Source organism: Polyodon spathula, chromosome 5 (genome assembly GCF_017654505.1).
Source record: "Polyodon spathula isolate WHYD16114869_AA chromosome 5, ASM1765450v1, whole genome shotgun sequence".
In the NCBI taxonomy this organism is placed as follows: Eukaryota; Metazoa; Chordata; class Actinopteri; order Acipenseriformes; family Polyodontidae; genus Polyodon; species Polyodon spathula.
The window spans coordinates 33634707-33661050 of NC_054538.1; the positions used below are offsets into that span (position 1 = coordinate 33634707).

The 26344-nt window shown below is 36.9% G+C and overlaps 1 protein-coding gene across 4 annotated transcripts in view; it reads right to left on the reverse strand.

Moving 5' to 3' along the window:
* The window catches only part of LOC121315873 (ensconsin-like), a 50704-nt gene extending 24601 nt beyond the window's left edge, over nt 1-26103 (reverse strand). For 3 of the 4 annotated variants that reach the window (XM_041250425.1, XM_041250423.1, XM_041250422.1), the window contains exons 1-4: nt 25450-26091; nt 6451-6552; nt 5154-5228; nt 2515-2678 (exon numbers count right to left, since the gene is read on the reverse strand). In XM_041250425.1, coding sequence (XP_041106359.1) covers nt 2515-2678; nt 5154-5228; nt 6451-6552; nt 25450-25582 — 474 coding nt within the window. In that variant the 5' untranslated portion in view covers nt 25583-26091. Of the gene's footprint in view, nt 1-2514; nt 2679-5153; nt 5229-6450; nt 6553-25449 lie in introns of all 4 variants that reach the window. The other variant, XM_041250426.1, reaches the window with a different exon arrangement.
* Between the last annotated feature and the right edge of the window lie 241 nt (nt 26104-26344).

Consider the following 26344-nt stretch of genomic DNA (forward strand, 5'->3'; position numbering starts at 1 on the left):
TTTTTCTTTCACACACACACACACACACACATTGGCTTCTGGAACCTGATTTTACAAAAAATTGTGTTTTTCAGGAAAATTAATAGACTGAATGTTTTTATCTAGACTAATCTGTTAAATAAACAAATAAAAACAGACTACCTCTAACCTTCTCCAAGAGAGACACACTAGCGCTTCTAGCTTTTGGTGTTTTCTTCAGACTTTTCACCTCTCCTTTATGAATTAACTTCAGTTAACAGTTTCTCCGTTTCAATTAAAAAAAACCAAAACACCTTAAACAGTGCTCAGGGTCATTTTAAAAGGGGAGTTACAGTTGAACATGACAAAAAACACCAATGCTGGTAAATAAATGACTCCTCAGTCTGTTAATTTAAGGAATCTTTATCATTTTGCTAATTTGCATACGTTTTGCTTTGTGTTTTGTATCATTTATGGCAGTTCTGAAGAACTGTGTGAAGAAGGTGCCAGCGCCTAGAATGAAAGTAAAGTTTGCTTCCAATTGTTTTTTAAACCTCATTCTGTTTAGACATGTACCAGCAGAGGAAGTTGAATTGATCACAACGAGCGATCGTATACCGTAGATGCAAAAAAAAAAAAAAACACACTGAAAAAAACAGCACTCTACAGCAGGCAGTTCTCAGAAATCCTGCTCCGATGTCAACACAAAATGTGCTGCCTCTAAGTGTAAAAAGTGGTCAAAAATTATGGACTGAATGGGCTAACACTGCTTCTAAAATACAAAGTAACTACGAGGCACACAGATAAAAAGAACATTTCTCAATTTCTATATATAAAAAATATATGCACAGAGGTTGTGTTAATACAAAAATGTGCATCCTAGACACAAAATAAATCCATTGGACGGAAAAATATTTTGCCTTGCATTCACGGGACGCACAGAATGGAAAGGGACGCAGACATGCATATTCATGGTAATCTATTACACTGCAGCATAATGACCATAAAATACAGTTCTAAAATATAACTGCATTGATTAAGGTACACTCCAGTCCTGTAGGTGGCAGCAATAAGCCTCATATTTGGCTTACGCAGCAATATTAAGGATATTTACTTTTAGGCCCTGTCCACACTACATAACCGATCTCGGAAACTGTACACAAATGTTCAAATTAATCCAGCTCAAAGCGTCCATACTGAAGTACCATTTCATGTTGGGTGTAATGCATACACATACTATTACTATTAAAGTATTTCGGTTACAGATCCTAGCAGCGCAATGAACAGTGGAATTAACCTAGTATCTCATCATGGGCTGTATTTAATTTTAAAATAATGTGTTATGTCCCATAGTAACAGAGGTCCATATTACTAGTAATACAACAAGTATTTTAGAAAAAAGTAAATGCTAATTGCACGGGACAGTCCCTAAATGTAAATATCAAGAATTAACTAATTCTGTTTCCTAATTAAACTCAGAAAAAGCTGTTAATTACAAAACAATCTTTGCTTTTACCTTCGTGTCTTGCCTTAATTCTGGTCCCCTTAATTTTATTTCAAACAGAGCTGACAAACTACATGAATTGCTCATCCCCAATCCTACTTTTAACTCACATTTCATTTTTGCAGTTCCCTAATTTGGCTTTATGCTTTTGTTATTTTCCCTACGATTTAATTCCCATTACATGAGCGTAGATGTTGAACTTCATGCTGATTTGAACTCGGCTCTCGCCAAGATAAGCACCAACTAAGACGTAGTTTTGCAGTAAACTAATGTGATCCATCTGCATCTCCATCCATTTGCGTTGTTTTCCATTTGATGATGTAGATATCCTTCTGTCTGGTGTTAATTGCCGAAGTGTAATGCTGGCTCCAGGGATCAGCTCATTTTGCCTCTCCAGCGCATCAACACACACAACGGCTGCGATGCTGGCTCCGGGGATCAACCCCGTGCAGTCTCCCCAGCGCATCAGCATGACAATTGTCTGGACTAGTTTAATAGGGACGGCCTGACAGATATTTTTAAGTATAAAAATGAATACCTAGTGCGGTGTACACAGATAGTAAGTCAGTTGTCAATCGAAAGTTTTTTTTGCTATGCAGTCAACATCTTCAGGGGATTCTCATGAAGAAGATCACCATCTGCATCCAATTATCAGCCATCTAGTGACTGTACGAGTACTACAGTGACCGAAGCAGTTGCAAGCAGTAGTAATGCAGAAAAACGCAAACAAAAAATATGTTCTTATATTTTGAATGGCAGATGAAGTATCTGCGGGTTGTTTAAAGTCGGCAAGATGTAATGTAGTGTTTGTGAAAGAGCTTCTGGGCAAAAAAAAAAAAAAAAAAGCATATACAAGCAGATGTACAGATTTTCAAGAATTCTCGCTTCGAAGACACAGACAAGGTGATGCTGTTACTGTTATTGGAATGCACAACAAGATGAACACACACGTAGATGAAGGCATACTAGATGCTGGTGAATTCATTTATAAACAGCAATATTGTATTACAGGTGATCTTTCTTTACTCATGTCTAGATATTCACTTGTGTACCTTTTGTTCCTCAAGCCTGTGTCTTCGTTTTTCCTCTACGGCAGCTCGTCGTTTTTCTTCCTTTATTCGCTGCTCTTCTAATTTCTTCTTCCGCTCTTCCAGGTGCTTTTCATAGTGCTGCTTAGCCCGTTCCTCTCTTTCTAAAAAGGCAGATTCCCGAGCAGCTGAAAAAAAAAACAAAACATGCAATCAAACTTCAAGATCCTGGAGAAAATATTTAAAATAATACTTTCCAGTAAATGATGGAAATCCGTGGTATCACACAAAAAAAAAAAAAAAAAAATCTACAGCTATGGCCAAAAGTTTTACATCACCTAGAATTTTAGGATTGAGATAATTTAAAAAATAAATAATTATATATACACTGCTGTACAAAAGTCTTAGACACACTCAGGAGTTACAATGTGTATCGATGTTGTGAGGAACAGTGGTTTACTCCGAGCCTCCACTGGTGTTTTCTGCTGTTGTGGCCGTTTATATATAATCAATAGAAAGGTCATTAAAAATTATATATAATCAACAGAAAGAACATTAAAAATGCACAATTGAGATGCGAAAAATTCAGATTAGAAACATGCAAAAATGTCTAAGACTTTTGTACAGCAGTGTGTGTGTGTGTGTGTGTGTGTGTGTGTGTGTGTGTGTGTGTATCATTTAGATCTTTTATTTAACTTCACATAATCTAAGAAAAAACAAATTGATATTACAAAAGTCTACCTGAAGCCATAATAGTAGTAACAGTAGTTCATGTTAGATTATTATATTTTTGTCAGTTTATATAGAAAACTGCAAAGCGGGATTTAATTCAATATGTTAATGTAACATTATTCAGCAGGTCGCATTCAACATTATGAAGCAAGATTAGTTCATTCTATAAGGTGATGCAAAACTTATGGCATAAATACACACAACACTATCCTCAGAGATGTGGGAATGAGCCTTACAATTTTAGAGAATAGTCCATGAACGTTCAAGGATTACTGTAGTTATTCCATGAATGAGCCTATAAACCAACAAGCCCATAAACATAGCGTATGAACAATAAAATGCGTTTAATCCAAATTAAACAGCTAAGAATTTGAGGAAAAATGTCTTTCTTTTCCACTTTCTTGACCACTTCTACTACAGCAACAGACCGATAAGGCACAGCAGCTGCGGATATACATAACGTTAAAAATCCAGGGACAAAGTATGAAATGGAAAAATACACACGATTCTTAAGTCTGCAAGTTAGAAATGACATGTTTTCTAATTAAAGCAGCCCCAGTGGCCATTAGTACAGAAGTTGTTCTACAACAGAGCACAAAATATTAAGCGACTGGTGAAAAATTATATATTAAAACAAAGGCACCATTTGCACTTTGTAGTCCCATTCAGGTATAACTCTTCCCTGGACTGAATGACAGCACCATCTGATGACATTGGGTAAACACTGTACAGTCAAGCTGGCTAAACTGGTTTGTTTACAATGAACAAACTGGGGCATTACATGACACATAAACATAGTGTATGAACAATAAAATGCATTTAATCCAAATTAAACAGCTAAGAATTTGAGGAAAATGTCTTTCTTTTGATCAAGCTCTACATGGGCTTGACAATACAGCCTAATTTGGAGCTCTGTGATTCGTGCAGTAACTCTGTTGTCGACAAATTCCAGAATGAAAATAAAAATTCACTCTGTAGTGTTGAATATGTAAAAGTTACTAAAACCTTCAACACTATAATCATCTATAATTGTCTATGCAATTTTTAGAGTGCTGTTTCCCACACACTTTTCTAGTAAAATAGGATTCTCTTGAAACTTTATGGTACAGTTTATGAAGTACATTACTAAAAATGTAATGTTCTAAAACCAAAAAAAAATATTGTTTACGTCAAAATCTAGAAGTAAAATACATCAAACACTTAATGTACTGCCTTTTTTGAGATTTAGCAGATAACTTTACACTCTGTAAAAAGGTTTCTTGAAGAGCGAACACAGATCATTGTCCACTTCTGTAAAGTTGGGTAATTGCAAATCAATATGCTGGCGCTGCCTTAGTCTGGTAAGGCAGACTACAATAACATTAATGAGTCAGATCTTGTCAAACCTAGGATTTATAATCATGATCTGGCAGGGTTTAAGGTAGCCTGCAGCCACCAAAGCTCCCTAGGATTGAGACAAATTATTAAAACCGTGCCTTTGTCTGGCTCCTTTGTCTACATGCCACAAATCCATGAATTAAAAACAATTGCATGTGTTTGTATTATAATGTTTAATATAAAAGGTATCTACATTAAAAAGACAGCATCATTTATGAACAATGGTGTTCCTGGTCATTTTAAAGTATAGAACAGGTGGATTGAACCGTTTTGAAAGGTCACTGTGCTCTGAATATGGGGACTAGAAATATGAGAAATTAAGAACACTAAAAACTGGAGTAGCAGAACACAGAAGGAGCGGTGCATTGGCTCTGATGCTGTAGAAAGTTAGAGGGACAAACACAGCAGGGAAGGTGTCAGTGCCCCTACTAGCCTGGTTCCCACAGACTTCAATTTAGACATCTGCAGGGCTGGCCTTTGTCCTCCAGGGGCATCAGTAAGAAGATGTGTTTACCAGCACAGCACACTGTTAAGAAATACATAAAGGTACATACCTAGCTGCTTTTCACGTTCCTCTCGCCGTTCTCTAGCGAGCCTTTGCCTTTCATCAACCTTCAGTACTAGTGACTCTGTAAAGAAAATATATGCAACTTAGCCACTTCGGAGAAAAAACACCAAAGAACAGTTCCTTGCTTCAAAAGTTAATATATTATTATATTATCCCATAGACAAGGCTTTACTAAAGTACACTACCACTAGTCCGGATAAATAACCTCCAACGAGTTGCAATTTAGACACTGGAATCCTGTCCAATAGCTAGAATGCACATTGCTGATGAGATCTAAATAATGTATGATGATAACAAAATAAAGAGCCACGAAACCAAGAATTGACACTTAAGGAAAAATACAATTACTTTGTTTTTTTGGTGAGAAGTAAAAGATTACAAGAATTTGCTAAACCTGATCATGGAAGTACATTAATTCAAGGAATATTTAGTCCCACAGCATACAAAGCATTGTGGGTTGAAGGGATAAAGTATTTTGAAAAACAAACATTTACAGATTCAATTTAGTTATGGATGAACATCTAAACCACAAGGCTTGAAACTCGCAGTAGCCCTGCACTCCATCCTGGTTTTCAGATCTTCCACTGCTTAAGTATATTATTGAAATGAGCAGGCGACAGAAGTCTGAACAATCAGTCCCCTAGGAAATCTAAACTGACAACACTCATCATAGCATGAATAAATCACACCTGCGTCTGTAGATTTACAAATAGAAGTTATTCATACAGCTATAAAAGGGAAGAACAATGTATTTAACATCAAACCTCTGGCTCCTGATAATTTAAATAATCTATTTAATTGAAAGAAGTTCTGAAATCCAGGACTGGGCACAGGACTAGTATGAGTTTCAAGCCATGGCACCATACAAATTGTGAATTCCAAAGTTGTTTACTTCCCTGTATTGTTATTATCTTTCACTCAACTTATTTTGTGGATGAATTGATCAACCTATATCCCATCTTTTTTTGTTGTTATTTGTTATTAGTACCAAGAACTCTATTTGGACAGCATCAACTGCATATTTCTACGAATAATCCCAGAATAACCACGGATAAGTGACTGATACAATCCGTGGCGATATCCCAGTGCTGTAAAATTCTCTAATAAAAACAGCCATGGCTTTTCCCAGTGAGGTAAAGGATAGTGCTTACAATAAAAAAAAAAGTCAAAGGTTGCAGCCATCTCTCCTTTCACTGCAAAGTGAATGCAAGGACAGATGAATATACAAACGTAGGAATGGATACTGCTGCTGGATCAGGAGGTCAGTAAAGCCTGTACTAAACCTAGTTTGTTTCCAGCGTTGTTGCTTTGTCCTGAAGCAGCGGAAGTAGGGCGACTGGATGCCTGAGATTTCTTCTCATCTAGTTTAGCCTGAGCGTCGGCTGCTGTAAAACAGAAAGAAAAAAAAAGCATAAAGAGCAAGGCATGATTGTTTGGAAATCACAAACTATCCTAAATACAGTACTGTGACGGAGAGCGAATAAATCCAATCAAAAATCTCCCTCTCGACCAGTGAGGGCACTGTACAACAGGAGCTGCGGGCTTCCTACTGAATGGATGGGCAGTTCATCCCAGGGACAGTCGGGAGCCGGCCATTCAGGAAGAGGGCGGCGTTACGGTACCTGGAGTCATCGCCCTAGTACGGTGAGCGAAGTTTCAGTCATGAATTGGAGGGGACGTGATTGAACTAGCTATCGGAGGGGGGGGGGCGAGGGGGCTTAGGATACTTTAGGGGGACGTGACGCCGTAATCGGCTCCTTTTGTTGTGGTTAATGGGAGGAGACAAGGACGGAATCTTGAATGAAGTGTGGGTTCATTGAGGAGTATTGTGTTTGTTTTGTCAGACGGCTGATACGAAGCTGGAGCTGCAGCAAGAAGCCCGGACTTGAACGCGCACGAGCACCAGCACTCAGAGCACCGCACCTGCACCAGAGCACCCAGTTTGGAGACGTGTTTTAGTGTTTATTATTTCGGGACTGCAACCCCTTTGTTTTGTAGCTGGTAATACCCATTGCTGGGTAGAACCAGCTTTATTATTTTGGGTCCAGTTTTCACTGGCAATACCCATTGCTGGGTAGAGCCAGCTTTATTATTTGAAACCCGGTTTAAAAGGGGCATTAAAAGAAACCTGACCGGTAGACTTTGTGCTTGTCCTTTGTTGGAGCACCTCAACTCACCTATACACCGGAGCACTACAAACCACTTTGCCACAAGTACGCACAAGCCAGGAAGTACTTAAATATTCTGCATAATCAGAAGTCCAATATTTATGTAAAACATATCAACTGAATATTAAAAAAACACAACTTTTTGGAAATAACATTATTTTCTGACAATCGTGACAGCCACAGAATTTTTCAAAAACAAGTTTACTGCACTGTACTTTCTTTCTTTCTACACAGCTGAAGGGTTTTTGTCTGAAATGTCCTGAAAAAATGATTTTTTAAATCATTTAAAGCTTGTGTACATGCAAAAAAAACCTACTGCACTTATAGCTCCTTTCAATTAAATATATACATATTTTTTTTAACTACTTTTTCCTGGAATGCCTTGTCTGAAGACACTAATCAAGTATTAGATTAGTATAGGGCACCAATCTTTTCTTTGAAATCTTCAAAGAAACCATACTGTAACTCAAACAACAAGTTTTAAATGAGACAACCTTCATTCACACAAATACAGTTCAGACAGAGTACTCAAAAGGGCTCTTGCTACCAGACAGTAGAAGTCTGCTGCATTAGGACTTCAGCTGCAACTCAAATTTAAAAATCAATCTACAAAAATATCTGCTTTATCATATTTACTTTCCGCTTAGTAAGCTAAGATGATAAATTGTAACAGGAAACCGTAGCGAAAGCTAATGTCACATATTTTGAATAGCACAGTCTTCGCAACAATAACACTATGAGTCTGATATTTTATTTTTTGCTGGATCATCCCATCAATGTTCTGCCTCAAAAGAAACTAATCAGCACAACTACTGTATTCAAGCAGCCAGCCCTATCTGTGCCACTGCAGCATCAGCCAAACACAGCCTGTTAGTTTGAAAGAAGCTGGGAAATTCCAGCATTATGTATGTGACATTTCCACACAAATTGCATCTTTGTCAGCACACGCAAGAATGAGCTCTATTTGCCTGCCACAGACATCTGTAACCTAGGCTAGATCCGCCAAAGTGTCTTACAAGCAAAAGCTAGCACCATTCAAGTAACAGATAAGTAATGCCTTCAAAACAGTACCAAAGAAATGTAACCCTTGATACCTGTTCACTACATGGCCTTGGCTCTTGTATAAAGACACACTGACTGATCTATACTGGGTTACAGATGTCTATGATTAATACCACATGGGCATGCATCTACCACAAAAAAAAGTAAAACATAAAGAAAGACATAAAACTGAAAAGATATCCTAACTGGTAGCCACAACAAATGTTCAATATGACCACTTCTACTACAGCAACAGACTGATAAGGCACAGCAGCTGCAGATATACATAATGTTAAAAATCCAGGGACAAAGTATGAAATGGAAAAATACACGATTCTTAAGTCTGCAAGTTAGAAATGACATGTTTTCTAATTAAAGCAGCCCCAGTGGCCATTAGTACGGAAGTTGTTCTACAACAGAGCACAAAATATTAAGCGACTGGTGAAAAATTATATATTAAAACAAAGGCACCATTTGCACTTTGTAGTCCCATTCAGGTATAACTCTTCCCTGGACTGAATGACAGCACCATCTGATGACATTGGGTAAACACTGTACAGTCAAGCTGGCTAAACTGGTTTGTTTACAATGAACAAACTGGGGAATTACATGACGCATCACATTCAAATAGGGAGGACCAGAGCTGAAAGCAAGGCTTCACACTCCATTGACTCCACAAAGATTGCGGCCATGCTTTGTTTTGTCAACAGATTCAGCAGTGTGAGAGCTAGAACACACAGAACGTCTTTGATCAAAAGCTAGATCTATGATCAAGAGACAACACCCAAGGTTGGTTAATCCATTTCAGAATCATTAGATTTAGCTCCACCTCTTTTTTCAGAACCATACCAGTTAAACAAAATCAAAACATCAGAATACAAATACAGTACATAGATGTCTGGTCACTGCATTCTTCTTTCTTCTTTATACTCAATAAAACAAAATCATATGGGATTGCAGGTATGACTCAGTTCAGGCCCTTACTGTAAGTTTCCAATGATCACAAAATGAAGGGAAACTGTTTAATGCTGTCAGTTTAAAGGTTTAAATCTTAAGGCTGTAGATGTAACAGTTGATTGGCCTCTTACACAAATAGATAATGCAGTTATCTACATGTGTACAGATCAGGTAGCTTTTAACTAATAATAGAAGCAGATTGTCTGACCAGATAATGTTTGTACAACCAACAAGGGTTTATGTTCAAGAGGGGGAAAAAAAATAAAAGCTAAATGTACAAATTGACAGAAGATTTTTTTTTTGTTTTTGCCATATAAATGACCACTAATATAGTTGATTCTAGCTAAGTCTGTACTTGTGGAATGTAAATAACATACTGTAACCTGCAATACAAAGCAGACAACTATTAAAAGGATAGCCCAAAGGTGCAACTTAGGCCTAACTACTTCAAAAGTGAGGTCCAACAGGTTTCTTCAACTACCTACTTTATTTTTGGAAACTTAACAGGTTTTTTGGATTGCACTCTGAAAAGGTGGAGCGAAATTCTGCACTGGAGCTAGGGGTTTGTATATCTGTCCCACAGCCTATAGCATAGCATAAATATAATGAAATCACATTCTTAGAACATTTCATTTAAACAAGCTTGGAGGCTGGAGGGCTGGAAGTAAAACTTAAAATGAATGGCACATCTTCCAAGCAAAACATGGTCTGGGATATGAACCGTTAACACTACTTGGTAGTGAAATGCACAGAAAACTGTAATAAGTTGTTTCTCAATGCACCCCTCGTCTCATCGTGCCAGGATGCCTGAAGCATAAAAGTGTTTGCATGCACCCAGAATGAGAAAGTGTAAGAATGTACTGACCTGGTGTGCGGTGAACTGAAACCAATTTAGTGGTGCAGGCTTCCAATCACTTGCTAATACTGTACATATATAGATAAAAGGAGAATATATTGATAATTTGAAATATATTAGCGCGAACAGCCAATCAGCTTCCAGATCTAGTGGGTTTCTATTTTGCATAGATGCCCGCTGGCACACTGAAGTGCTTAACTGTGCACGCATACATATCGGCTTTTACCCTTAACATTCTAATCTACAACTAATCTGATAACATAAAAAGCTACTTAAACATACTTTCTGACACTGGTCTAGACAAGTGAAATCATGTCTGTGACAGGACACCGTAATGAAGGCTCAATTTGCAACTACTGGACAACAAATCAACAGGGAAGACATGATTGGTCCACACTTCTGTCATCAGCTGGATCCAAACAACACCCTCCCTCAAAACCAGCCAGTCAAACAGCCAACCCTGTTTCAGTTCTTTCAGCACCAGCCAATCCACTCCCTGCCTGCTTGAATGATGCCCCGCCTCCAACAACAAGTTTAGAGTCCGACTCAATACTACAGACTATTCAACAATTGTACATGTCCATATAAATTATAATAAGAAAGAGTAAGACCCCAATAAATAAATATGTTAGCACTAATAATAATCTTAATAATAATAATAACTTTTTCTCTAAGTGTATGTCGTTTTTCTATTCGAATTATGTTAGTAACTGTTTTCCTCAGCGGAATGTTACTTGCCAAAATATCACAAGTTCAAGGTAAATATAGGTTTTAAAGTTTTCTTTTTTTTTTTTTTTTTTTTTTTTTTAAGAGAAAATAAATAAGAAAAAGAAATAAATTCTTTTCTAACAGTGACAGAGCCCTCTCGATGCGGGCTCTACCATGTACCACTGGAATCCTTTTTACCCTTTTGGCACCAACTAAAATGTATGCAAAAGTAATTGCAGGAAAAACATTAACTTTCACTTTAAAATACAGTATAGCACAGCATTCTTAGTTTTGGTACATGTCCCAGGTTTGATGATAATTCCTAGAGTGTGAGTGTCACTTAACAATTTTTGAATAAAAAAAAGATAAAGAAAAATCAGGCGATTAGAGAAAATACAATAATACATATACCTTAAATGTATTCTCACTATAAACTTCCCTTTTTACAAAGTTTGCACTTGAAAATACCAAAGGTGGAGCTTTCCTTTGAATATGTCTACACTGGACAAACATTTCCTTTGAGGGACTCTGGTATTGTCAGGCTTTGCAACTTTCACAGTAAAAAAAGAAAAAAAGAAAGCACAATTTAGATTCTTAGCACGTTTTGTTTAAGTTTATTGAGTTTATAGAGTATTGGTCAGCAGTCTTTGTAAATCAAGTTGACAAGCTGTCCATAATTTGTAGCACCAGGCCTGCCAGGATTTCCCATTTCTATGGCAACAATCTATCTCAGTGTGACAAATATAAAGCAGTAATAAGAATGATTACAGTAACATCAAAGCAAATAAAACACTAGTACATCATTTACCCAGGGGTGTGAATCTCAAGAGGTCTGCTACAGTATGTACAACATTTTTCATAAAAAATATAACAGTATTTACAGTCTGGACAGAGTATGTGTTAGAAACAACTGTAGTGAACAGTACTACAAATCAGAGAATTCAATTCCATTTTTTTTTTTTTAATTATTATTATTAAAAGTAACTGTGAAACTAACATAATATTTTTCAAAGCAACTGTTTGTAACTGCCAAATTCCCCATGAAGAATAATGTGTTTAAAAATCTTGTGTTTTATTTAAGAACAAAACAACAAATGTATTATCATTTAATTCAGTGTTATACTTAAGGACAAACATTTTCTGTACACGTTACTGAAAGCAAATCGAGAAACTATTTCTAGACCATTTAGTAAGGAATAATAAACAAGAGTCGCTTCATTTAACAACCTCCTGATTTTATCTTACATAAAAGGGTTCCTTTATAACCCAGTTAAATGATGCTGGTCACATTCAGTGCACTCATCAGATAAGATAGCCCTCAGCTTGTCAAGCACTGTACTGTAAATATTAAGCACCTGTCACTTTCCTATGAACATTGATAATGTCTGAAATAATCCCAGACAACTTTCCTATAAAAACGAATAGTTCTCTTATGCAGAAAATTCAATGTCTGGACAGCAAGCCCATTATTACTCACAAAACAAAGTCACTACAATATATCCTCCATATTCAACCCCCCCCCAAGCATTATGTGAGGTCATTTTTCTTTGACACTGACATTCCTTTTGCAGTCTGGCTTCCATGCTAACGTTTCATAGAGGAGCAATGTCATATGAATACATCTCATCCTGTTTGCTTGCTCTCACCCGGTAAGACTGTCCACAGTTAGCCAGAAAGCAAGGCAGTACATTCACAGTATGCACAAGAGTAGTGCCTTTTACATGGCATGAAGGTCATTCTGAGTACTCACAGGGGGTGATGAAACGTAAAACTTCACACCCACTGTTTTCTTACAGATCTTTACTATGTGAAACAACTGAAGAAGACAGAAGTCAAAAAAATGGCAGTTAGTTGTAACACAACAATTCAATTGCACACAATGAATACAAAACAAATTTTAAAGTTGATTTAGACCAATACATTAAATTAATACAAAACTGTACACAAAATGAAGAGAAAGAATACCTATTAGTCCTACTCCAACTTCCAATGCAATAATAGAAATTGAAAAATTAGACAATTAACTAGAGGTACAGAAGGTCTTGGCAATAGATTTTGAAATGAATTAGGCTTGCAACATCAAAAGCAACATCATTATGTATGCTGTGCAGCAATAACAATGTACTGAAAACTCAACATTTATCAGTATGCCCTGTTTACTGTTACCACGTCCTGTGACAACTGCATTGTGTGCTTTTTTAAATTTTTTGTTACATATGCTGGACAAAGACATGGGAGTCTGAGTGGTGCAGTAAACACCAGACCAAAAGGAAACTACGTAGGTGTTGTTTACTACAGAGTGAGGGTGTTAGCGCTGCCGAATGTTGCTTGTCGCTTCCATATTGCTCCAGCCTATTAAACAATATAAACAATGTGGATGAGAGGTACATTTATTTAGCAATGCAACTGTTGTAAATGTCAGTGTTTTGGTTACTGGTTTAGTAACATTGCTTCTGTTAGACCAACATGTTGCCAATAATTCTTTACTGTAGTACTGTTTTAATGTTTCGAGGATTAAAGGAGCTGGAGGGGGTATCTGATTGCTATTTATATTAAAAAGCACACGTTTTTTGTATATTGCAACAACTGTGATTGCGTTTATATAACGAACAGTAAAGCAAGTGAATGAATAAACAAATGTATACCCAGTTATTATAAAACTGTTCTGTTACAACACAATGCTTAAAAAAATGGATTTGAAGAGGGAAAGAAAAGTGATTTAATCATTACAAAGTGAAGTAAAAATACCAGTATGCTACACTACAATTTAGAATATGACTTGATCTCACTTTAAACCGGGCCAAAAAAGATATGTAGCTATTTCTGATTAAGTAGATTTCAAGCTGGTTTGGGAGAACATCCTCTCTGTTCTTTCACTGACACTGTGTGAACATTATCATTTCATCAGAAGAACCTACAGTATTCCAAGCTTTGTGTCCCTATTAAATGCATCAGAATTTGCAATTTGTAGAAGTGAATACTCTCTAGTAATATTTTTTTATTATTTTGCCTGCTTTACTTCCATAAATACAGACTATTATTACTAACTTATGAGATCAAATAAATTGTAGCTGTCACCACATTAAACAAGGAACACAAGTCAGAATATCTTGAAGTAATGCAGGGATATGGAAATGTGGCCTGAACTGCTTTTTTGTTATGCAGTTCTAATTCTTAGATGAGGTTAAAACAAGGAGCCAAAGTTAACAGAGCAAAAAACATAATTTCATTTTCTCACAAAATAGTCTGGACGGCCATTCAAAAAAAAAAGTTTGCTATCTACTGTAAATTAAAAAGGCGTTCCACCTAGGTTTTTATTATCAATCAATTTAACCAAAAAGTTGGAATTAACTTTATAGTATTATAGCAATAATATGCACGTTTTTGTTTTCAAAATTTAGACAAAGTTACAGATTACCTGGAGGAATAACTGTTTGATACTTTTATTGACTTGTGCTAAAGAAAGTCCTAATCAAGTTTCTCCAAATTTAGATAAACATAAGAACATAAGAACATAAGAAAGTTTACAAACGAGAGGAGGCCATTCGGCCCATCTTGCTCGTTTGGTTGTTAGTAGCTTATTGATCCCAAAATCTCATCAAGCAGCTTCTTGAAGGATCCCAGGGTGTCAGCTTCAACAACATTACTGGGGAGTTGATTCCAGACCCTCACAATTCTCTGTGTAAAAAAGTGTCTCCTATTTTCTGTTCTGAATGCCCCTTTTTCTAAACTCCATTTGTGACCCCTGGTCCTTGTTTCTTTTTTCAGGCTGAAAAAGTCCCTTGGGTCGACACTGTCAAAACCTTTTAGAATTTTGAATGCTTGAATTAGGTCGCCACGTAGTCTTCTTTGTTCAAGACTGAACAGATTCAATTCTTTTAGCCTGTCTGCATATGACATGCCTTTTAAGCCCGGAATAATTCTGGTCACTCTTCTTTGCACTCTTTCTACAGCAGCAATATCTTTTTTATAGCAAGGTGACCAGAACTGCACACAATATTCAAGATGAGGTCTTACTAGTGCATTGTACAGTTTTAACATTGCTTCCCTTGATTTAAATTCAACACTTTTCACAATGTATCCGAGCATCTTGTTAGCCTTTTTTATAGCTTCCCCACATTGTCTAGATGAAGACATTTCTGAGTCAACAAAAACTCCTAGGTCTTTTTCATAGATTCCTTCTCCAATTTCAGTATCTCCCATATGATATTTATAATGTACATTTTTATTTCCTGCAGGCAGTACCTTACAGTTTTCTCTATTAAATGCCATTTGCCATGTGTCTGCCCAGTTCTGAATCTTGTCTAGATCATTTTGAATGACCTTTGCTGCTACAACAGTGTTTGCCACTCCTCCTACTTTTGTGTCGTCTGCAAATTTAACAAGTTTGCTTACTATACCAGAATCTAAATCATTAATGTAGACCACTCCACTATATCCCGGACGCCATATGCCCACTGAACAACAAGAATTATAATACTGTGTAGAAATACAGTTGTTTATTATAAAAATGTTGGCTTTTTAATGTTACTCAAAGCATCTGAAGACAATAATAGATACACATCTAAATGTGTATTTGTTCCCCTGGACATAATATGGTTTAACCATTTACCAGCATTCAGTTATCGAAGTTCAGTTCTTTGGTCTCCACTCACCTTTGACATCTAGGCCCCTTAAATTTAAGCACAATACACTCCAGCCTGTTAACCTCCGGTATTTTAAGTACTTCAATAAAAGTCTTAATACAGATTAATCAAGAGCAGGATTTTTTTTTTTTTTTTTCCCCCGTTTTAAAAAGCAATAGTATACTGACAATTAAAGATTTCAATTGAAAATATTCCAAGGAAAAAAAACAGACATTAGCTACAGAATAAACAAAAAATTATGATCACTGAAGGAACAGACTGCAAACTTTAGCTGGTAGCAACAGTTTACTCACAAATACAAGCCCTTCTATTCAAGCAGAACACAAAGAATGAATTTGTCTAAGATGGGAAACCAACACCACATCACATTGTACAGTAGATGAGATCTCTTACTTGCTTCCTCAATTCTTATTTGTTCCAAGGGTTTCTCCGACAGTACTCCTACTTTCACTTGATACTGTAGCTTCTTGTTACTAGAGATGGCCTATATTCCAAAGCTTAAACTACAAATGGACAACATATGACAGTCAACAAAAGGGGACACAAAAAAAAATAAAAAAAGGACAAGCAATTTTATTTCTTCTGTTTGTATTAAAAAAATAAATAAAAATTCCAAAAGAAAAATCAAATTTGTAAAGGAAATTTCTATACGAAGCGATTAGAAAAGCACTTCCAATGGACGTGACATACTGGTGTCAGTGGAACAACATCATAGTCCTAAGAATACTCTAACCATACTTATTTCATTTAACCAAATAATTATGCCCACCTTTTGAATAAGAACCATGGAACCTGTTGCGATTATGGGTAGTCCTAACACAAATAATTTTGTTTAAATGTATGATGTCTCCCAATAAATAAACACATAAATAAATAAAAATACATTTTCTAAATAAATGCTAATTTAAATTGAAGAAGAAATAGGGTAAACATCGGAACATTTGTTTTCAACTGTGTTCTCATTTTGACAGCTGGCAAAGACAGACAAGGCATAAACATATGACAAATGTAGTTGGCATCTGTGCTAGGGAAGCTACTTTTAGAAAGTAATCCATTACAGTTACATGTTACTTGAACAAAGCTGTAACTAGTTACAATCAGTTACAAATAGTTACTTCTCACTCAGTATATTTTAGAGATATTTTTGTCCGTTTATTCAGGCTGGTGCGCGAAACATTCTTTGAATATCTAGTTATCAAACCCAATTGTTCCCTCCTCTGATGCTATTTTCCATCGCACAGGGTGTTCCCTTGCAAAGCCAGTGGACATCATCACCTAGCTGCACGGACCAAAGTTCTGTCAGGATGAATCGACATGCCTGCAGCCGGGTGAGCTTTAGCAAGAAAAGAGTGAAGAAGAAAAAAGAAAAAAAAAACATGGAGATGAATGTAATGTTAATATATTGTTCTATAAGTTTTTTTCTTTTTTTTTTTTTTAAATCACCGTGTGGAACAGGGGTTTTAAACAAACACAAAAAAAAAATAAAAGGTACATTTCATCCAGTTCTTATACCGTAAAACAAACTCATTAATTTTACCTTTCTGACACCCAGGCATACATTTTTAACAAAAAAAAAAAAAAAAAAAAAAAGATGAAACAAACAATCATTTATAAAGGCTTTTCCAGTTGACTAAATCATGCAAATCAAAGAAAAAAACATCCTTTGAAGCAGTTTTGTGAAGCCAAATGGAACTGAAAAGTCATGGCTGTAAAGCTGCCAAGGTCATTCCAATTAGGGCAGTCATATTGGCAAATCCTATGACAAGCTTAAGTCGACAACGATCATAAAGGGCAAGCACATTGCAACCATCACTCCCAAGTTTGTCTAGTAGAGAAGTATAGAGTAGTGTTTCCCAGGTCGCTGGGAAGACATGGTCAGGCTGTAGTGTTCTTTAATAATCACAACAGTTCTTGACGAGAATTAATATTCCACAAAACATCCATGTAAAGAAGTAAAGCAGCAAAAAACATAAAAAATCTCCCCCTTGTTCTTGTAGATTCCCTCTCAAGTACCATGCTCTATCTCTCTCTCTCTCTCATACAGTAACAAAACATTTTGGATTACTCTAGTTATTTGTTGTAGTGCTCGGACTATTTTAATATTATTTTCACACTTTTATATCGGGAACATGTACATTTGGTTTACAGGACACAGAAGGCAAAACTAGAAAAGATACCATCGGATGATATTTTGCTGTAAAACTACTGTACCTTGATAGCGTTTTCTGGAAGATATCTTTGTCCGAATCAAGAAAATCCGGTGAAAGAAACAATAGCTGTCATCACCTAATCTGAAACCTCAGTTAATTTCCTTTTTTTAAAAAAAAATCCAGATTAGAGCAAGATTAAATGAAATTTACCAGGACACAATTAGGTAAATATATTACCATATAAAACAGTAAGTCAACAATAAATCAAGCAGCGCTGTTTATATATAGATATATATATATATTATATTAATATATATATATATATATTATCTATATATATATTTTTTTTACAAAAAAAAAAGAGGTAATGCGTGATCCAGGCAGTGCATGGGATGTTAGCTGCTGTAAATCAAGCTCTTATCAGGCATACACTGTTTGCTTAAACATTTAAACTATATTTTATATATTAAATTCAGAAGAATTATTGCTTGTAATATATTTTTTATTTATTTTAAATCAAATACTAGTTAACATTTCACAAAGCAGTCATTAGCTGTCAATCCATCAGATGACATCACTGTCATCTGGAAATACTTGCCCCAAGCAATCAGGTACTGCAAAAGAAAATATGACTGTAGAACAAGCTTGTTTCATTTACCACAGTGGGAACACAAAACACACTGCATCTGTATCTATTACACTACACGAGGACAGGGAAAGATTTAGGGGTTAAACTGATCATGCTGGAATAGCAGTAATAGAATACCATACATCCTGCTGACTCATGAAGCACACTTATGCTGCAGTCAAAATGCAATTCATCGACCACTCCAGTGAAACCCAATGTCCTTTCTGTTCTGTCCCTGACAAGTTTGTATCCAACTAAAGACACTACTGGTCAAATTACATTTGATGACATGGTGGTTTATAAACAAAGGTGTAATTGAGGGGCTGCATGCCACTGGAATAATTAGACGTAGCCGGGATTCATTTAGCTGATAAAATATTAATAAAATGTCTTTTTGGATAGTATACTCTATGTACTGTATGCATGTATGTACAACAGTACCCGGTAAAACATATTAAAAAGCATTTGTCAATGCAGCTGAAATCTGGGAAATACTGTGACAGACTGAAATTATCAAGAAAAGGGTCTGACAGTATTTGAAGTAAGTGAAGTGAAAATGAGCAAAGGTTAACAAAACAGAGTTAGCTAAACAGAATAAGAATATTCTCTGCATGGCAGTAAAACAGGAACATTTTGAAAAAAAATATGGGGGTGGTAGTCATCCTCCCACCTTATAACATAAAAATGAGGGTAAACTAAACATGCATGATTAGGAATGTATACAATACTTTAAGGGGATATCAAACATGTACGATCCGCAAGTCGGATACGGCCCCCGGAGAGATATCACCCGGCCCATGGAAAATCGCAGAATATAATTGTTTTATTCAATAGGATACAAGTAACCAATGGAGTGGAGTAAACAGGAAGAACTGGGGCAGAGCTAAATCGGGAGATCATGATTGGCTAGGGAGCATAACACAGAGGCATGTGCTATACTGGGACGTGCTTTGCCTGGCTGCCTCTTCCCTGTTCAGCCGGAATGGTGAAGGACGGGTTGAGTGAGTGTGAGAGAGAGAAGCAACCTGGGGAGGAAGCAAAACAAAGGCAAGGTTCAGCGAAGGAAATGCCCAGCCTGAACCAGGATAAACAACAGCACAGTAAGACAGCTAACCAGTGAATCTGCGGTGAAGAGTGCTGGTGTGTATATCGGGAGAGTGAAATCACAGGATCAGGGTTAGTTTAAGAGATTTTCTTACTTCAGTTTGTTGGAGTTGCTGTAAACTGCAATAGTAATCCCTGCACACAGTCCATAGATTCTACAACAGGTTTGGTTTTCTATTCTCTCCCACATAGCCAGAAACTCACCTTACCACCTTTGGGTATGCACAGAGCAAATTAGGGTAGTTATCTACTGTCTGGAACGTAGCACCGACTTTCAACTTCCAAATCTCCTAATACTGCATTTACACTTACAACTCGGACCTGAACTGTCTCAGAGTCCGTCTGATTAAAAGACTCTTATCTGAGCCACCCACTTACACTTGAGCAGACCTGAGCCGACTCTGGTCCAGTATGCATGCGCATAGACCCTGAACTGTATGGATGACCATCCGGGTCAAAAACATGTTAATTAGTACGCATTTCAAATATTTAATACATGTTCTAATTTGACTTTAGCACATGTTGTAATTGTAATTATTATGTTTACTAATTTGGCCAATCAGATCAAAAGAGGACCAATTAATTTAAAGAAAATAGCATGTCTAATGCATTATCCAATTAAAAGTTGCCTTGCAACTGCCGTCTAACAAGAACAAACAAGTATAATTACACATGACAAACAAACAAAACACTCATGGTACTCGCGTCCCGTTTTGTACCGTCAGTCACGCCCCCTTGGTTAGCGAGTGCAGCCGTTTCTCTTCTAATCCACGGTTGCCACATCACTTCCCTTCTGGGGTGATGACTTGGTGTACCAAAGCTCTACCCCCTTTCTGTAAGGCCGACTTCCACCTTCCCCTGGAATGAATTGTCAGGCCATCCAGTCATGGGCACACTATTCCCTTTACACAGGTCATCCTCACAGGTCGGGAGGGAGATTTACAACCAAGATTCATTCTTTGTCTGTCACATCCAGTAACAATCCCAACTTCCTGTTGCTCTTGTCTGTGCTGTTTGACACCAACAATGGGGACGTTAGCCAGCCACGAGTGTACATGACATCAGTCGTCTCAGTAACCTTTACGTTCACAGTTGAACAAAAAACAGACCAAAGCCATCACAGAGCTCCCTGTGGGCCAGGCCACTTTTAAGGATGTATGGACCTGAGGCAGCTACATTTATGCTACAAAAATAAAAAATAAAGACCTAAGCTGCCTCAGATTTGGCTTAAAAATGGCTAGTGTAAACGAGTTATAGGGCACTGAGGCCAAGGTGTTTAGCAATGTGTTTAGCCATTATCCTTTGCCACTGCCATACTCCCAGGACAACTTGAGATCTTAAAATGCCACTAACCATTCATGTCTGCTCTTAGTTTATAAGCTTACACATGTGTAATCAGAACTACACTAGATTCGTAATAATAAAAACTTAAAAAAACATATTGTTGTATTCATTCTGGGAAGAAAGACTCCTTATTTATCTTCAAATAGTCATTAGTAAATAACCGTAGGCTTCTTAGACATTGCAATTATAAAAGCTCAGTCCACTGCTACTTATTAGTGAATCTCATTTTAACTTTCTAGCTGACAATGGAATATCTCAGCATAGAACAGCACTTTTAATAGCTTAGTGGACATATTAAATGAATTTTCCTAAAACAAAGTATTTGTCAGGTTTGCAACCTCTGTGTGACTTAAAAAATAAAAAATGCACTTAAAATGTCTTGTAGGACTATGGGACGCCTACATTAGAATACTTCAAAAAGTATTGACCTGGACTTTGCAATGCCTATATGCATTTTCACATTACCACTTTCGGCTTTTCACAACACAAATACAGTAACCCAACATGCCAACGTGGCTCCATCACCAATGCAAATTAGCAAGTCAGCCAAGTTACACGGTTGTGTTTATATCAAGTCACATGAACACTGATACGTTCCAGTTTAACCTGTTATCTGTCAACTTCCAGCCAGAAACAAGCTATGTGAAGGTGACACTCCCCCACAGCAAACAGAAATAGAAACAGCATTCTCACAGTCTGCCCTGTAACTTTACTTTTCTTGATTGTAATGGCAAAACCCAACACTAGGACATACTAATATTAATGCAATTACTACTGTATACAGCATGTACAATACTGGATTAGCAGAGCCTTTTCATAAAGATACGTCTGCATATGATAAATGGCCTTGGGCTTTCTTTTCTACTGTTACTATACCATCATTCTAAACCCCAAGACAATTGCCTGTATTATGCACATCTTAAACAGTGCCCTTTAAAATGGTCTTCAACTTAAGATGCTTCTGCATTTGTAAATTGTTTTAAACTCCAAGGCTCCTTTATGTTAAGGCAGATAAGTATGGTTAATTTCACCTTGATGGCTCTTGCAATTTTCACCTTTAACAATAAACCTTCATAATAGAAAAATACCTGGGTGTGGTACCAACAGCACACTCAACATGTATCTGTGCCCTCAGACGGTCAGAGATTTATTGTACTGCCTGTAGCAGATTGCTAGGGTAAGCTGTGACTAGAAAGATTTGGCCATGATTTACAGATCACTTTATTAGAATCCTGAAAGGAAGATAGATTTCTCTTCTTTGTAGGATGTAACAGTCCAGTCCCATTCTTTTAAAGCAAAGTGTGCAACATTTTTAAAGAAATGTTCCCAGATTTGTTTTTATCCCCCCAATTATAGGAGAGATAAACTGAAGCAGTCCAAGACACAAGCCCCTGGTCATTTCATAATGAGCTGCTTCTTCCCATGTTTCCCTCAGTGATACTTTGTTCTCTGCATCATATGTTTATACAGTCAAGCATTCTCATACAAAGTGTTCATTTTATTTAACCCTGGCTCAGCCCTATGGGGCTGCTAATAATGAAGTAGACAAAAACCTTGCCTCTGACATCCTGTAGAATTAGTAAATAGAATTACAATGTAGATATCTGTCCATACCTGTAAGCAAAATGATGCCACTGAGCTTTACCCGAAGCTTTATTCCTTAATAATAGTAATAATCTTTTTTTATATAGCACCTTTCATAGTGGACCACCGTCACAAAACACTTTACACAGGGAGTCACTTACAATAGGACATTAATTTAACATCTCATCCGCAGGACGGAGCACAAGGAGGTTAAGTGACTTGCTCAGGGTCACACAGTGAGTCAGGTGGGATTTGAACCAGTGACCTTCCAGTTAAGCCCTGGTTTAACCACTGGACCACACTGCCTCACTAACAGCACCAGTGTAAATGACATGAAAACAATTGCAGAGACGTTATACAGCCAAACTTCCTTGGTTTACATAACGTTCCACTAAGCGAGTTGTTGCATTTTGAAGACAGCCTTTGTAGGTTGCTGTAATTGTACCTTCTAATAGGTCATCACATTAAACACATGTTTTACTTTAGTAAGTATAGAAGTAAAGTAAACCTTGTGCAATTAAAAAACGTGTTCTAAAATTGAATGTTTTGCATACTCACTTACACAGTACACCCTCACTATAACGCCCTTCATTATGATAAACTTTTGGCTATAACAAACCTGTCCTCTGGACCCCAAATTAAAAACAACCAAAAAAAAAGAAGACAAGCACACACTGTCAACAGCCCAGTCTGTACGCACAAGATGCCAACTCTGCAGTGAAGTCAACGCTTTTGTCTTAAGAAGCGCACAAAGCTGGAAACTATCATTCTGAAAAAAAAAAAGAAAGTAACGCAGGCATCTCTCTCGTGAATATAGGTTGTCAAAAAGCTCTCTGTAAGCAAAACTGATTAAAGAAAAAAAAAAACTACGAAAAAAAACTTGATGATCTGATTAACTTTTCATGTCGGGTTGATTTGGAATAAAAGCTCAGTTTGGGATTCTAGCATATTGGATTAAGATTTGGTGCACTTTGAAACAATTAATGTCAGACTGATTTGAATAAAAGTTCAGCTTCAATTTGAAATTTTTACTTTCTGTAGTGGGTTTTAATTATTTAACGAACAGGTACATGTAATTCTACTTTTATTCACAATATCATCTCATTAACTTACTTCAACAGCTTGTCATTCATTTTGATTGTCATTTCGCTATAACGAACCCCTCGATATAATGAACAAAAGACTTGGACCCCAACAGGTTCATTATAGCGAGGGTGTACTGTACAGGTAACTACATGAAAACTGTTATGAACTGAACACATCATAGTTGCCTTCTTTAATAATCCAATGCCGCTTTTAAACAACAAATACAACATACTGCAGTGCTAGTACATCATAATACAGTTTAAAATTCTATCTTAAAATAAATGCTTTTAAGAAATGTGGTTGTAAACCCATGTACAGGTGGTATAGTTACGTGATAGCTAAATCAGCCAATAATTTGGCCTCATAGGGAACCACTTGTTTCAGAACTACAGTAAGTAATATCATAGGCTACTAAGCATCAATGTTGTATTCCTTGGGAGTTTCCTGAGAAATCGTGACAACTTTACAGTACTATTTTGGAACGGGACCTTCAAAACCAGTTACTCATCTGGGCCTCTCAATCCAGTCCAGGATCTTGTTCCAACCATGTCTTTATTTATTGCAATGAGCAGCAGTGTCTAGTTACAATACAATGAGGCCTTTATTTGTTCGACTGAACCTAGGTGTTTAGTTACGCAATTAAGGAACTGACTGGAACAAGGTCCAGTTTTGGAATACACTGCATGAGCCACAAGTGAGTACCACTGTTCTAGTGTTTGTCTATGTGTGATGATGGAAACACGACAGTACTGGGCTCTTCGATCAAAGCTCCTATTATGAAACATGAAAACCACAAGGCAGGCAGTGCTGTCACCAAAGGTTACCGCAGCTGAGGGGAATAAGGGCCTTCAATGCCGGTCAACTAAAGGACACACAGCAACAAGGTACTGTAGGGCGGGTGGGATCAGCAGCAATCTGTGATCAAGGACCTAATGCAATCCTATTTAAATCTAATGCTGCCAGGTAAGCAATGCATCTTGAAACAGGAAAGCCATGTAAAAGGTGTTTGCCTGTCAGCATGCAAAATAAAACACACCCCAGTAGCATGTGGTTTAAAATAATCAATTTGTTGAGCACAAACACTGGGACCCAGCCCATCTCAGCCAAAATCAACTTCCCATGACAGGTATATATAGTTAAGGAGGAATTAAAACTACTCCTCTGACCTGTATGCATTTTATAATCGGTGTGTATTCATTGCATATGAAATGCAATATAGAAACACATTTGCTTAAATAAAATAAGATTTTCTTTTAGTAGTTATAAATGATCAAAATATAAATTGCATTTACTTAGATACTGTACCTTTCCATTCTACCTTAATATTGCTTTGTTTGACACTTCAGGATATATTTATGCTACATTAACATCCTTACAAAATGCAAATTCCAAAATCTAATTATTCTCTACTTAATACATATTATTATGTTTGCCCCATTTGAGATACACATGTATGTGTGGTAATTACATTAAACATGTAAAAAGTGCAGTCTGTCATGTCAGTAACGTGCATTTAAATGAAAGCATTTTCAAAGAAGACATTAAAAGAGATTAGTTTCCAGTCCTTGAATTTCAAAAATTCCACAGCAATTTTGCAACTAGTTTTAGGCTAAGGACGTAAATATTTTCATAGAAAATAAATAAAATACATACATAAATAAATAAATAAACAAACTGTGGTAAATTCAATTTGTTCCATTTGATATGTCTAATATTATAATATAATCCCTTTTCTCAAAAGTATGCAAATAATATTTTTTTCTAAGAGCTTTTCAGCATTTTTATAATCATTTCAAAACTCAATAGTATCAAAAATAATATAGTAACAGCCTGGAATTAACTGAAAGCTACATTCTCTTACTGCATTACAGGCACACAGAAAAAAAATATTACTACAGTGGAGGGAGTAATTAATGACAACTCCATTTGTACTTTATGTAGAGGAATAGCTGGAAAAGCATCTATTATTCACATCAGTCCTTTTAACTGAAGCAGAATATTCTCTCCTACCTTTCTGCTTTCTGGCATTTCCATTCCTTTGCTGCTCATCCTCTTCATTAATAGTAAATAAACCAGGTAGAGTTGGCCTCGTACCTGTCTTCTTAAACCTTTCCTGTCCGACAGCAGTAGCAGAGACCGGCATTCTGCTGCTGATTTTGTTTTCCAAAGCGCTTATCTTCCAGTTCTTGCGAACCTAGCTAGCTCCCGAGCTGCCTGTTCATGTGTGCACTTCAAACAAATCCCCCTTGGTTAAACAGGGAGAACAGCTGACTAGCACTGACATCCAGTTGGCAAGTATGCAAAGCAAGCAAGGGGCCTTGCAATATTCACCAGCCCAGAGGAAAATTCCTAATCCTGCATTGCCTTACTGAGAAGGATGCTGTTGCCTTTTCAAGGTCTGACCTATACGATCAGATCCCAGTGCGCATGCTTCTTCTTCCTGCCAGAAAAGAAATCCCTTCTGTTTTTGTTGCATGTAAATCCTGCTACAGCTGATTGAAAGATTCAGCATGGAACAAAAGGCAGGAAAATATGATACTGTGCTGTTAATGGTTGCTCAGACAACAACAGCAGCATGTCACCTATGAAAGGGTAGAAGCTGTACATTACAGTCCCACGGAATTCTCCACAGTATCGCTTGCACAGGCTTGGCAGATACAGGAACAGACACCCCCTAGTTAATATTATACTGCTTCTGTGCTGTACTCTTCTTGTAGTGGCTGGCACAGGCAGGACTGTTTGTTTGCACAAGCAGATGAGTACTGGAGTGAAACATCCAATAGCCAGTCTAACTTCACAGATGTTTAATATGCTATGTTCTATACTGTATAACCAAGTAAAATTTGTAGTCCAATACGCAGCACACACAATTGCATTCCTTGCTGATACAGTTTTGGTTTCTAAT